The 15,480-nt window shown below is 41.8% G+C and overlaps 1 protein-coding gene across 1 annotated transcript; it reads right to left on the bottom strand.

Annotated features, from left to right (window-relative positions):
• Positions 1 to 3,550: 3,550 nt before the first annotated feature.
• LOC129734012 (transferrin) lies at positions 3,551 to 5,836 on the bottom strand. The gene is made up of 2 exons (XM_055695707.1): positions 4,372 to 5,836; positions 3,551 to 4,315 (listed from the first exon to the last, which is right to left on the bottom strand). The coding sequence occupies exons 1-2, from the start codon at positions 5,793 to 5,795 to the stop codon at positions 3,838 to 3,840; spliced, it is 1,902 nt and encodes a 633-aa protein (XP_055551682.1). The 5' UTR covers positions 5,796 to 5,836; the 3' UTR covers positions 3,551 to 3,837.
• Positions 5,837 to 15,480: the final 9,644 nt, after the last annotated feature.

Raw genomic sequence — 15,480 nt, 5'->3', positions numbered from 1 at the left:
TCTAGAGCTCTATAGCAATGTTTTAGAGAGAAACTTTTTATTACAAAGTTACCTAAAATTATTGGAGCTATAAAATACTAGAACAAGGTTTTATATCTACAAAAATAAAAAAGATACTTGATATCATCGAAAATTTTGGTCACCCTAAAATATTGCAATAGAGCTCTAGATCCAAATTTCCCCCTAAATGTGGTTTCTAGACCATTGGTGAATGCCTCTCATTCTAATACAGCGAATTTTATTTATTACTCGAAAAGGCAACCTTCTATAAAATATTTAATTGAGTACGATTTAGTAGTAATTAAACTTCCATCTATATCTATTTGTCTTGTTGAAGTTGGCTCACTCACCGATCACAAAGCGGCAAAGATGTCACATATTTTTTTCCTGCAGTTACAAGCTCGTGGAAAAAATATCGATAACGAAGTACAGTGAGGGGCAAAATAAAGTGCCCACTTGATTTTTTTTCTTTTCGTTCATTTTACTGGGTAAAACTAAACGAAAGCACATCGGAATCATTTTTAAAATCTTATTTATTATGTTCTTTTCAAGTTTAGTTAATATTGCTCTGGTAGCAAAAAAAGTTTTTCTAATAGAAAAAAAACAGTTTGGAATACTTAAATAAACAGGGACAAAATAAAGTGCCCAGATAAATATAGTTTCAAATAAGCCAAACTGAAGGCAAACAACAACAATTTGATAGTGTGTATGGCCTCCTTTAGCCTTCAACACCTCCTGTAAGCGCTTCGGCATACTTTCTACAAGGTTTTTTAAGTGTTGTGGGTCGTGTTCTTCCCACGCGCGTTCCAGGGCTTCAAAATAGTTGTTTTTATTAGTTACACCAGTTTTATCGATCCGAGCATCAAGGATGGCCCACAGATTTTCGATGGGTTTCAGATCAGGACTTTGTGGGGGCCATTTAAGGGGTTTGATGCGACAGGAACGAAAAAATGACTTCGTCAGTTTGGCCGTATGCTTCGGATCGTTTTCCTGCTGGAAAACGAAACGCTCCTCGAGGCCCGTCTTGATGAGAGATACCTCGAGATTTTCCCGCAGGATATTGCAATACGACTCAGCTGTCATGATTCCGTCTATTTTCACCAAACTGCCCACCCCACCCCAAGAAAAGCACCCCCACACCATCACGTTGCCTCCTCCGTGCTTGACTGTTCCTTGAATATGGCGGTCTTGGAACTCCTCAGCCGACTTGCGCCACATACGATCCCGCTTCTTCCGATTGAACAGCTCGAATTTGGATTCGTCGGTCCACAACACAGTTTTCCAGTATTGCAGCGGCTTATCGGCGTGCTCCTTGGCGAACTTGAGACGCTAAGCCTTATTCGCCTTGCTGATGAAAGGCCTTCTCACTGCCATTCGCTTCGGAACCCCTGCGCTTGGATGCGGCGACGGATAGTACGACGCGAAACCGAAAGTTGGAGCTTTTCTTGTATCTGCCGAATCGTAACTTTTAAGTTTTTCTTTACCTCACGAATGATTTTCTTGTCCGTTCTGGCATCTGTCTTGCGTTTTCGTCCCCTTCCTGGGCGATCCACCACCGTTTTCATCTTCTTCAAGATTATTCCGACCGCCGCCTTGCTGATTTTGTAGTGCTTGGCCACTTCTCGGTGCGATTGGCGTTTATTGACATCGCCAACCACCAGTTTCCGGATGCACAACGGGATCGTACGGGAAATTACTACGTTCTCCATATTTTACAACTTTTTCGAAGGCAGACACGATTACAAATGCTTTAGAGCCAAGCCAGTTGTTTGTGAAACGTCAAAATACTCAAAACAAACAAAATCAAGGGGTCTCACGATGGAAACTTATCGAAATTTTATCGATTTTCAGAGTGGGCACTTTATTTTGTCACTGTTTTTTTTTTTGGGAATAAAAAGAACAAAATTAAAAATATTAAAAAAGAACATTATGAGAGAGATTTTAGGAATGATTACGATGTGTTTTCGTTCAATTTGAACCAGAAAAATGAAGAAATGAAAAAAAATAAAGTGGGCACTCTATTTTGCCCCTCACTGTACAGTTTCAGTAGAAAATGAATTCATAGAAAATTTCAAATTGACATAGAATTTTATGAACATGTTAACATTCAATTCAGGTCAATTTAAACATTTTATCAGTATACAGAATCAATCAGAAAATATTTGATCAGTTTCAAGATACCAAAGAACAACGAAGATACCATATTTGAAAGTTATATGTCCGTTATCTTCGAAAATAAACTGGGCTAGAGTGATGCACAACATTAGCCTCAGCAATTAATGTTTGCATAGCGTTGTTCAATAACAAGTAAGGTTATGGAAAGTAATATTTTCTTGCAAATGCTAATTCAAAAAAATTTTCAATTGAAAAATACAAATACTAATGACGGAATTCTAATATCAATATGAAATGAATTTGGTTTTCCTCTATACCGCCACCGCGGGATGCAACTAGTATTGTCATATTGGACTAAATTCATTTAGCTAGTGAAATATAATTATCAGTACAGCTCGTTTAACTACCTATTCAAAGATCGGTATGGAGCATTTTGGTTTTCTATTGTCTTTTTAATACCCTATATTCAGTCATTTAAATCTGAAAAAAAGCAGAGTGTAGAGTTCAAAAATAACGCATTTTGTTGTCCCCGTCGGCGCAGCGTATTTTGCGGCACCCGAAAAATCATATTGAATTCTGATATTTGCTGCTATTCGAAACCAGAAAAAAAGAAGAAGAAGACAATTCAAACGGCAATTCGATTGTGTTCCACGCCCCACTGTGCGTCAACAGCGGCAATGTAGTTTTCACTTGGCTTGACTGCATAAAAATGAATTTCGAGTTCATACATTGCTTGGTGCAGTACTGTTGCCTGTGCCATCATATTCTTCTTCAAGACATCAGTTTTATTAACATTGATATATATATTAAAAGCAGAACGTAATACTGTTTGATAGTGGAGGTGGTTACGAACTTTCCGAAAAAGCTTCACCTTCAAGACATCAAAATAGTCTAGGCTCATGGAAGCTAACATTAGTTGATCTATTGGGACGGGGAGATTCTGTCAAATTTTTTTGCCACTGCTATACAGGATATCATAGTAGGCAGTTGGTGTCTATTCATGAAGTCTGTGCCAGGCGTGCTCGCATATGATTGGTACATTGTTAGTGAAAATTCGACCTTGAACCTTTTATTCAATTTTCACTGTTTAGCAATGAAGTGATAATGAAAATTGAAGAATCACAAAATTGTTCATCATTTTATCAATCCAACGAGATATTGATTATTGTGATCCATCATGTGGTTACATCAGCGTAACCGTTTGAAATCTTTCATTCCGACGTTACATCTTGGTTTTAGTTTTCGCGGAATGCATCTCGATATAGTGCGGTTAGACGTAGTCCTACATCAAAAACGAAAAAAAGCCCTAAAAATATTATAACTTCTTAAACCCTGTGAATTTTGGACCCCCTAGTGTATGCAGATGTGCGTCAAAAGGCCGCTCAGTAAGTTGAGCTTTGAATAGATCTTCTTTCTCAACTGCTCGAATAATACGTAATTTTTGCTTCAAAGTCAATGAAATATGCTTTTCACGATTCATTTTTCACAAAATTATGACACAAATAAACTGTAACAGATATGACACTTGGTTGCCCTACCTAGAAAAATGATCAAATAAACTGATTTTTTTTTCTAAAATATATTCGTATTTGTTTCCTCACAAAGAATGTGGATTTTGCTTAAAATTACTCTTCACCCCATAAAACCTCTTCTTATGCGAATGCCTCTCTTCAACAATTGATCCATTAAATCATTTAACTGATTTTCAAATTACAACGTGTCCTACAGACACATTAATCGCTTGAAATTTCCCACCTCTACGCCTCCAACCTTGTTGTCCGCCTGTCCGAATCGGGCTGCCCGGTCGTGGAACAGAACGTTCTTCATGCCAGGTTTGAACTCGCCAAACATATCGAACACCACTTCGGTTTTTGCTCCGTGACCAAATTTTTCAGATAGTGCCACAAACGCGTGCGCAATATTATCTTCGATCTGACCCGAAACGGTCTTGCGGACAAAGATTCCAGCTGGCAGCGTGTAGTCGACGTTACACGACGCGTAGTTGGCGATTGGCTCGAACTGAAGACTCGGGCAGACTAGCACCTTGTTGGAACCTAGCCGCGTTAGCTCCTGGGCGGAGATGATTCGAATCGGCGCTGCTGGAGTGGAGGACATCTTGTTCGGGCACGTTTTGCGGTGGCGTTTGTCGTTTAGAAAGAGTGCTGCGGAAATAGCTCGCTCATCCGTGACGTCAAATTCCCTGCGGAGATTATGGAAAATTAGTTTTTGAGCAGAAAAGAATCATTGAATACTTACAGTGGTGATTTGAGCAGCTGATCACGTGTAATTCCTTGGTCAGCAATCGCAACCATCACATCGCCGTCGTCATATTTCTCGAACAGAATTGGTTTTAAACCATCTACGTTATCAATGGTTTGCTCCTCTCCCTTGAGCACAACAGCGTCGGCTTCCCCACGCTGTACGGCTGCCACGCAAGCATTTTTTCCCTTCAGAACGCACTCAAACTCGGGGCGGACGTCCCGAGAGTATGCAGCTTTTCGCATGACCTCACATTTCTCCTGTTCCAGCTCAGAAGCAACGCACAGTTTGATCTTGTACTGGAATGGGCCATCACGCTCGATCACGTCTTTATACTGCGCACGGTTCAGATGCTCCCCGGGAAGTACCGGGACTTCTCGATCGACGAGGACATTTCTGCGATCAACCCACATTTGGCTTGCCTTATCGCTGGCGACGGAGTTTTTCGCCTCTTCGTAGAATTGCTGCAGTCTTTGTTGCAGTAGTTGGAAACGGCTGTTAATATCTCCGTTGCCCATATAACCTTGCCAGGGTCGTTGAGCCCACGAACAAGCTGGACCAGTGATTGGACGAGTGGTTCCATCTTCACACAAATACACATAATCATCAGTACGATCATTCGGATTGAGAGCGGGTTTGGCCGGGGCTCCGCCTACCGGTAGACCGAAATATTTGTTCACGTAGATCACTTTGGTGAAGGCCACATCTCCGTTATTTTCAACCAAACAACGAATAGCTCCGTCGTACCCGGAATACTTATCGGGATAGTCACACACCTCTGGGCGTTCGCAAAGTGCACACAAGTTCGGGTACCGTTTCTTCAGTAGTCGGTTCACCTCGTCGTTGGGAGAATATTTGCCCACCAAGCACGAACTGCCAAACAGTTCCGACAAACCCTTCAGTTCCTTTTCCAGTGGTGCCATTTCCGGATCCGTAGCCAGCTTGAACAGGCCTAACTTTTTGAGCTTCGTGATTGGAATTTTATAACCAACATTTCGTCCGTACCCGGTGTGGCATGATTTCTTCCCACGCAAGTCAGCCAAGCTTCTGAAATTATCACTCTTTCTCACCAGAATAATGCCCTCGTACCGAAACTCGGCTCTCGGTTCTTCCACCGTTCTGAATTCGGTAAACACGCTAAAGTCCTGATTTGCCATATGGTAGGCCACGTACATGTCCTCCGGATCGACGGCTACGAAATCCGCCTGTCTGGCGTTAACTTTCTCCAAGCACTCCATCCGATCGCGACCGGGTATGCACTCTACCTGCACCGTCGCTTCCGGTTTCGCCATCAGATCCTGACAGGCGGTAATAATCTGGTGCGGTACGCACAACTTAAACACGGCCTGGTACTTTTGGCCATGGCAATAGGTGACCAAGGTCACCGCTACTACTAGCAGCAGCTGATAACTCGAGATCATCGCGGACGGTTACACCTATGGCAACTGATAGCCGGCAGCGCGTCTGCCGGGGGTTTTTATAGGACATCTTGCCAGTGTGGGATTCACGTTCCATGTTTATCGGTTTATTTACGAGCCCGACCGAAGGGGCACGGCCCGAAGATGGGAAGATCGTTGTTTACGCGTCGCTTGGTATGGTGTCAATTGTGGTCGTGCTGATTGGTTTTATTGAATTGCACAGCAGTGCTTAGTTTGCGGTGAGATGTTTGGAATGTTACGAATTTACTTATTTACAAAGTGCTTGTCTGTGGTTTATCACTTTGTGATTAGATTTCTCGTTTGATGAGACAAGAAACTCATAACATAAGTAAGCAACATTTTTTATTGTTTCAAAAACATTTTTTCATCATAAGCGGTCAATGAATGAGATTCTAATCTTGTTAAAATATTGAGAACATTTTTAAAAGGGGTTTTCTGTTATTACTCCACAGTACGATAAGGGTTAAAATGCACTAAATTTGCCTTCCAGATTTTAGTGTGTTGGTTGTTATAACTTCAACGTTAACGCTTCCTGTTTTGGTCGATGTTTTGTAGAATGTTTAATTGTTTTGTATTCCCAAATAGACCTAACTATTTAATTGTTTGAAACATTGTTAATTTTAAATATTTTTTAATCAAATTGTGTTTTATTGACAAAGACCATTTCTATTTACGTCAATATTTGATTATTTTTTCCGAGAGTCAAAAAAATAAAAAGGATGATATCTCTTCTATACATGAGTGAAATGCACGCGCATGTATATTTTTATTGATAACTTTAAACTTCTACTTAGGAAACGCATGTAGTATCTTTTAACGGTACATGCGTAATCTAAAAAAAACTTAGCTTAAATTTGAAATAAATGGATGTCTCGCGTAATTTTTCAAAAGGACTTAAGGAACAATGAGAGATTCTCTCCTCTCTCACTTTGTTTCGTTAATTACGTCGTCATTATAAATATTTTCCAATTTATTCATGTTCGAGCGTCTTGATAGAAAAATTTTCACTACACTTTTCACTTTTTATTCACTTTCACTATTTAATTCTATCACTTTTCACTTGCAAATACGTATTTCGGCACTGACATAGTGCCTTCGTCAGTGCTTATTTGGACTGTGGAGAAAATAGCGAAACCCCAAGAATTTTATACCTAATTAGGTAAACGACTGGGGCAAATTTTAACTCAGAAAACGTAAACAACTTGAGTTAGGTAGAGAAATGTGCGGCCTGGTGATCCATGCCTTGTCGGGGAGTTTTCGGTAGAAATTTAAAAAGCCCTGAAAATTACCCTGATCTCTGTTAAGGAGGGTAGCTGGGTTTTGTTTGAAAATTTCTAAACTTTCTGCGACATCTAATTTCCAAGGGGATGTTACTGATCGAACTAGACTAATGTTGTCGGTAGTCATAGCGTGATCTTCATGAAATATATGTTCGGCTATTTTGGATCTGAAATGGTGAGTTATTCCTTTCCAAGCTTTCTTCCCCTTAATCGAGAGATTGTAATGCTGTCTTGCTTATTATGCATTGAGTGTTATAAAATGTGGAAAATATAACATAGTTATTGATCAAAGAGAAAGAAAACAAAGAGAGCCTCTCAATGTTAGATAGGTCCTTTTGAAAAAATACGCGAGATGTATTTAGAAAGTTCATGATCCATCACCTTCACACACACTGACGAAACTACCCATGCAGCATCAATCATAGTAACCCATGAGTCAGCAGAAATAATTTGACAGCTCTATGAGTCGAACTATAATCATAATGGCGAAAATAGTGAAGCTACTCCGTTCAGAAGTGTGCGCGTTCAAAGAATGGTACCTCGCCGCGTCGAAACCGGACATCGTGGACGCCGGATACGTCCGTTCTGGCATCTAGAACATGTTGGAACTATTGAACAACAATCAGAGCATTGCAAGAAAGCCCGGTTCCGGCCGGCTGACGACACTGAGCGACAAGAAACTCTAAAGGATGCTAGCGAGGAAGACCGAGGGAAAAGTGGTTACATCGCTGCGTGCGCATGGCCAGGAGGTCAGTGCAATCGGCCAAACAGTGAAAATGTATCTGGCGAACATGGACATACATGTGAGGAAGCAACAGTTCCGTACACTGGTCTCGGAGTTGCAGACAATGACGCAGCGGCAGCGGCTGTTTAAGATGGTTCCGAATTGCGACGTGGTAGTAGTGATGGGCGACGAGACCTATGTCATCCTGGATGGCAACGGCTGGCAGGGCACTTCTTATATCACTTCCCCCACGAAGGAAGTGAGCCCTGAGGTGCAATTCAAGCCACACACAAAATTCCCCAAGAAGTTGCTGCTGTGGCTGACAATCTGGGAAAAGGAGAGCCGCTCTTCTTTCGTTTCTGACTGGTCGTGAATGATGAAATTTATAGTATGAAATGTCTCCCGGAAGTTGCGTTGTTCATCAAGAAATATCATAAGGGCGAAGGCGCGGATCTGACGTCGGCCCAATACTGAATATTGATGTGGTACCTAAGTCGGCGAACCCGCTCAACGTCTTCCAGCAGCATCCCATTGAGTTTTTGGGCAAACCAGAAACGAGAGATCTACTGCAAAAAAATTGTTGCGAAACCTGAGGAGGAATTGATGAAAAAATCACAAGAAGGTTGTATGCAAAGCCACGACCGCAAGGTTGAAGTAGAATACTTTTACAAGAAAGATAACCCGGCTGCTTGCGTGTCAGTCATTTTTTCTAGTGAATAAACGTTGACCGTTCATTGGCAGTATTGTAATTTCTTTTTGTTTGATATTTTGAATGAAGTTCATTGAATATTTTTAAATTTTGGGCAAATGAGAAGTTGAAGTGCTGCCGAATTGTAATATGCACATTAAATACGACATCGTTAAACGGGAACGGAACAAAGGCTACGGTCATGCAGAACGCGAATGACGGCGCGATGCGATTCGCCTTACCGTGGTGAATTGTACAGCTCTTTTAAGGCGAAGTAGAGCTATACATTTCAACAGATTTCGTCTTGCCGAATCGCATCGCGCCGTTATTTGCGTTCTGCATGACCGTAGCCAAACACTAAGCGACGCAAACACGTAATAATAGTCAAATTATGCATGTAGATGAAGATAATTAACTTTGGATTATAGCGCAAAACGAGAAAATTTAACTCTTCAAATATTCATTTGTGTTCTTCAAATTTCAGTTGTTCAATTTAATATCCGATGAATTATCTGTTTATTATCTGATGAAGCTCTTATGTAGGCCAAATGATGATTCCCAATTTACTAGGTCCATAACTCTGCCGACCGTGCTTGTGAAAGCGCGGTTTAACGACCAATCAGAGGTCGAATTTTGTGTTTTGACAAGGCTTAAGAATTTTCAATAGTACAATAGTTCGAATGATAAAATTGCAATTTCATGCATTTGGTAGGAATCTTAGAAGATTTTCTAATCGATTGCTGCAAAAACGAAGGAAATCCATCGAAAACTAACCGATTTATTAGCATTTGAAATTGGACATATTTCTCACTTTTTTCAGTTTTAGATTTTCATTTCACATCCCTATGTAGCCGAACTTCCTGAGAGAAGTATTCTACTTCAAAATTGGACAACTACAACAGAATTTGATTGCATCCCGCACAGAATGTCTGCTTGTGTTGATGCCAGAAAATTATTAACCTTCATTTATTTTTTATTTGCCTTGAAAAAAGCATGGTGTGGTTCAAAATCGGTTGCTAATTACAACCTTTGAGCTGCCCTAACATTGGGGGAATTAGGATACACGGACAACATGCACTGTGGAAGCTATTTCACATTCAGTAAATTAAACGGGTGCGACAAATTTAAATTGCTAGGATGCAACACAGAATGCTTGCTTGCGTTGACAAAAATTATTAACTTTCAATGACTTGTTTATTTGCCTTCAAAAAGGCATTTTGATTTCCGAAACTGGATTTCCTGATGGCAATCATCATGCTGCCCCAACACGGGGGGAATAATGGCTGTCTGGCGACACACGCTGAGAAAAACCGCGCTGCTCCTGAGACGTGGTGACCAACCACAGGGCTAGTGCTGCTGCTGAGGAAGGACGACTGCTGTTGTCGCTGTCTGATGCTACGCTATGCCACAGTTGTGGCCGCTATACGCTGGCCTATCCACAGCCAAGCCACAGTTGTGGCCGCTTCCGCTATCGATGGTACCCACTGCTGCTAAGGGAGGACTGCTGTCGTCGCTGTTCAGAACTGTTATGAGCGGCTTGGACTAAAACAGGCTCTTATATAGGGATGAAAATAGGAATGAATTATTTCACGTACGTGGTGGAATGATATAGCGATCATTTGATAAGCTCCACCTCTTTTTTCAGTTTCTAAAGTTTTTCCTCAGTTTCGTAGCACGGATGCACAAAAATGATTTCTTGTCGAGCCGGACCGATAGCACTCTCATTGAAGCAACAAAATAACATGTTTTGTGTCGTGTTGTGCAGCTTGGTTGAAGAAAATGTTCCCGTCCCCATGTCGCATGTAAGCAGATTATTGCGTTCAGTAGACAGTAGATAGTGTATCCAGCGAATAAACACCGATGGTGCTCTCACACACGCAACGGTTTTAACCCGTATCTTATTGCGGTTTGTAACATCAAGCGATTTCGTTTGCTCGCTGTTGCGTGTTGCATCATGTTGCAACTTGGCAGCTGGGAGACGACGAAATTCTGTTTACGCTGATTGATTGAATCGACTTCATATAAGCTCTGCATAGTCGGACTAACTGCTTTTGTGAATGCGTACTAACAGGGCAATTTATTATTCAATGTCGGTTATGCTGATCGCAGCCTTTGCGCTGCCCCTACAGTGGGGGGTTTACTAAATAAAGTGAAAGTAAAAATTAGACAACTACAACAGAATTTGATTGCATCCCGCACAGAATGTCTGCTTGTGTTGATGCCAGAAAATTATTAACCTTCAATTATTTTTTATTTGCCTTGAAAAAAGCATGGTGTGGTTCAAAATCGGTTGCTAATTACAACCTTTGAGCTGCCCTAACATTGGGGGAAATAAGATACACGGACAACATGCACTGTGGAAGCTATTTCACATTCAGTAAATTAAACGGGTGCGACAAATTTAAATTGCTAGGATGCAACACAGAATGCTTGCTTGCGTTGACAAAAATTATTAACTTTCAATGACTTGTTTATTTGCCTTCAAAAAGGCATTTTGATTTCCGAAACTGGATTTCCTGATGGCAATCATCATGCTGCCCCAACACGGGGGGAATAATGGCTGTCTGGCGACACATGCTGAGAAAAACCGCGCTGCTCCTGAGACGTGGTGACCAACCACAGGGCTAGTGCTGCTGCTGAGGAAGGACGACTGCTGTTGTCGCTGTCTGATGCTACGCTATGCCACAGTTGTGGCCGCTATACGCTGGCCTATCCACAGCCAAGCCACAGTTGTGGCCGCTTCCGCTATCGATGGTACCCACTGCTGCTAAGGGAGGACTGCTGTCGTCGCTGTTCAGAACTGTTATGAGCGGCTTGGACTAAAACAGGCTCTTATATAGGGATGAAAATAGGAATGAATTATTTCACGTACGTGGTGGAATGATATAGCGATCATTTGATAAGCTCCACCTCTTTTTTCAGTTTCTAAAGTTTTTCCTCAGTTTCGTAGCACGGATGCACAAAAATGATTTCTTGTCGAGCCGGACCGATAGCACTCTCATTGAAGCAACAAAATAACATGTTTTGTGTCGTGTTGTGCAGCTTGGTTGAAGAAAATGTTCCCGTCCCCATGTCGCATGTAAGCAGATTATTGCGTTCAGTAGACAGTAGATAGTGTATCCAGCGAATAAACACCGATGGTGCTCTCACACACGCAACGGTTTTAACCCGTATCTTATTGCGGTTTGTAACATCAAGCGATTTCGTTTGCTCGCTGTTGCGTGTTGCATCATGTTGCAACTTGGCAGCTGGGAGATGACGAAATTCTGTTTATGCTGATTGATTGAATCGACTTCATATTAGCTCTGCATAGTCGGACTAACTGCTTTTGTGAAGGCGTACTAACAGGGAAATTTATTATTCAATGTCGGTTATGCTGATCGCAGCCTTTGCGCTGCCCCTACAGTGGGGGGTTTACTAAATAAAGTGAAAGTAAAAATTAGACAACTACAACAGAATTTGATTGCATCCCGCACAGAATGTCTGCTTGTGTTGATGCCAGAAAATTATTAACCTTCAATTATTTTTTATTTGCCTTGAAAAAAGCATGGTGTGGTTCAAAATCGGTTGCTAATTACAACCTTTGAGCTGCCCTAACATTGGGGGAAATAAGATACACGGACAACATGCACTGTGGAAGCTATTTCACATTCAGTAAATTAAACGGGTGCGACAAATTTAAATTGCTAGGATGCAACACAGAATGCTTGCTTGCGTTGACAAAAATTATTAACTTTCAATGACTTGTTTATTTGCCTTCAAAAAGGCATTTTGATTTCCGAAACTGGATTTCCTGATGGCAATCATTATGCTGCCCCAACACGGGGGGAATAATGGCTGTCTGGCGACACACGCTGAGAAAAACCGCGCTGCTCCTGAGACGTGGTGACCAACCACAGGGCTAGTGCTGCTGCTGAGGAAGGACGACTGCTGTTGTCGCTGTCTGATGCTACGCTATGCCACAGTTGTGGCCGCTATACGCTGGCCTATCCACAGCCAAGCCACAGTTGTGGCCGCTTCCGCTATCGATGGTACCCACTGCTGCTAAGGGAGGACTGCTGTCGTCGCTGTTCAGAACTGTTATGAGCGGCTTGGACTAAAACAGGCTCTTATATAGGGATGAAAATAGGAATGAATTATTTCACGTACGTGGTGGAATGATATAGCGATCATTTGATAAGCTCCACCTCTTTTTTCAGTTTCTAAAGTTTTTCCTCAGTTTCGTAGCACGGATGCACAAAAATGATTTCTTGTCGAGCCGGACCGATAGCACTCTCATTGAAGCAACAAAATAACATGTTTTGTGTCGTGTTGTGCAGCTTGGTTGAAGAAAATGTTCCCGTCCCCATGTCGCATGTAAGCAGATTATTGCGTTCAGTAGACAGTAGATAGTGTATCCAGCGAATAAACACCGATGGTGCTCTCACACACGCAACGGTTTTAACCCGTATCTTATTGCGGTTTGTAACATCAAGCGATTTCGTTTGCTCGCTGTTGCGTGTTGCATCATGTTGCAACTTGGCAGCTGGGAGACGACGAAATTCTGTTTACGCTGATTGATTGAATCGACTTCATATAAGCTCTGCATAGTCGGACTAACTGCTTTTGTGAATGCGTACTAACAGGGCAATTTATTATTCAATGTCGGTTATGCTGATCGCAGCCTTTGCGCTGCCCCTACAGTGGGGGGTTTACTAAATAAAGTGAAAGTAAAAATTAGACAACTACAACAGAATTTGATTGCATCCCGCACAGAATGTCTGCTTGTGTTGATGCCAGAAAATTATTAACCTTCAATTATTTTTTATTTGCCTTGAAAAAAGCATGGTGTGGTTCAAAATCGGTTGCTAATTACAACCTTTGAGCTGCCCTAACATTGGGGGAAATAAGATACACGGACAACATGCACTGTGGAAGCTATTTCACATTCAGTAAATTAAACGGGTGCGACAAATTTAAATTGCTAGGATGCAACACAGAATGCTTGCTTGCGTTGACAAAAATTATTAACTTTCAATGACTTGTTTATTTGCCTTCAAAAAGGCATTTTGATTTCCGAAACTGGATTTCCTGATGGCAATCATTATGCTGCCCCAACACGGGGGGAATAATGGCTGTCTGGCGACACACGCTGAGAAAAACCGCGCTGCTCCTGAGACGTGGTGACCAACCACAGGGCTAGTGCTGCTGCTGAGGAAGGACGACTGCTGTTGTCGCTGTCTGATGCTACGCTATGCCACAGTTGTGGCCGCTATACGCTGGCCTATCCACAGCCAAGCCACAGTTGTGGCCGCTTCCGCTATCGATGGTACCCACTGCTGCTAAGGGAGGACTGCTGTCGTCGCTGTTCAGAACTGTTATGAGCGGCTCCGGCTGAAACAGGCTCTTATATAGGCCAAATAGCATGTTTTCAATTGCAAGGTATATGATTCTGTCGACCGTGCTTGGGAAGCAAGCATATAACGACCAATCAGGGGGCGAAATTTTCGTTTTGACAAGGCTTGACTATTTTCAATAGTACAATAGTGTGAATAATAAAATTACAATTATCTTATTTTGGGAAGAATCTTAGAAGATTTTCCAATCTATTGCTGCAAGAACGAAGGAAATCCATCGAATACTAATCGGTTTATTAGCATTTGAAATTGGACATATTTTTCACTTTTTTCGGTTTTAGATTTTCATTTCACATCCCTATGTAGCCGAACTTCCTGAGAGAAGTATTCTACTTCAAAAATGAAGAAAGAACTCAAAAACATGCCTACACGCATGTTTTCGTCCGCCATAGCGAATGTTCCGGTTAACTGCCGGAAGGCCGCTCGCAAGGGCGTGGATTTTTTGCAGGTAAGCTAGTAAAATTACCTTCAATGGGGAATTTGACAGACTCAATCATGTGTCTTAGCTTGTTTCATCACCATCCGAAAAAAATCCATCCAATGCAAACGTTATTTTTGAAACAGTTGAAAATAAGAAAATGATTTAAAACTTAACCTCTAATAAAGAACTTATCTATCATTTCTCCATTCTGGACTTTTCACCAAAAGTGTGATAACAACTTCAAGTTTCAAAACAAAAGCTATGAAGGAAACATTCGAAGCCAGTGTTGTTAGTCTCGCTCGTAAGCAGCATACAACAAACACCTCATGTGAGGTTCTCGGTGTCACCGCTTTCACACAGTAGAGAATTCTCCAATTAAGCTTTTTCTCGTTCTTTCCTGCTTTCTTTCTTACTCTCGAGATCATATGCACACACTCCCGTCTACTCTTCTCGTGCGTACTCGTGTATACCTACTCCCCAACTCACGAGAACGACCAGCCGAAGACAATTGATTCAAGATGCTTTGCGATGGTTGCAGAGGAAAAAAAATGATAGGGTATCGGACTACTTCGGCAGCGGTTCGCTCCGGCTGGTTTTGCATTAGACTGCTGTAAAAAACTTACTGAAGCAGTCCGATACCCTTCACGTTGCCCCACTGTCGATTGTCGGGAAGAAAGCATTTTCGTTTTCGAGCACAGTTTTTCAAGCACTCAAGCAGTCAAGCAATTTTAGTCGAGTACTCCTACTCACTAGCAGGAACTGGCGTACTCTTTTACGGTAGCTGAGTAACAATACGCAAGAGTTTGTTCGTGTCGGTGCGTGCTTGCTGCCACTCAGGGAAATGCATGAAGAAGAAAGAGTATTTCCAAAGCGTGTGTGCAAAAGACTTGAGAAGCGTAGCATATGTCTCGTTCTCTAGCAGAAAGGAGAAGAAAGGTTCTGCTACTCGCTCGATTTGCAACGCTGTTCGAAGCTAGGTGTTTTTTGTTTGATAAATTTTTGTTTTCGATGGGTATATTTTACAAAGCATCATTTCAACTAAGCTTACTTATTTTGCTTTTATTCGTGCAGCAAAAATACTTTTTCCTGTGCGATTAGTGTCAAATCCAACCTCTACCTCTTATTACGCGGGCGTCCTCGCGGATAGCATACATCCAA

Source organism: Wyeomyia smithii, chromosome 1, assembly GCF_029784165.1.
Source record: "Wyeomyia smithii strain HCP4-BCI-WySm-NY-G18 chromosome 1, ASM2978416v1, whole genome shotgun sequence".
Taxonomy (NCBI): Eukaryota; Metazoa; Arthropoda; class Insecta; order Diptera; family Culicidae; genus Wyeomyia; species Wyeomyia smithii.
This window is presented reverse-complemented; position numbering and strand designations above follow the sequence as displayed.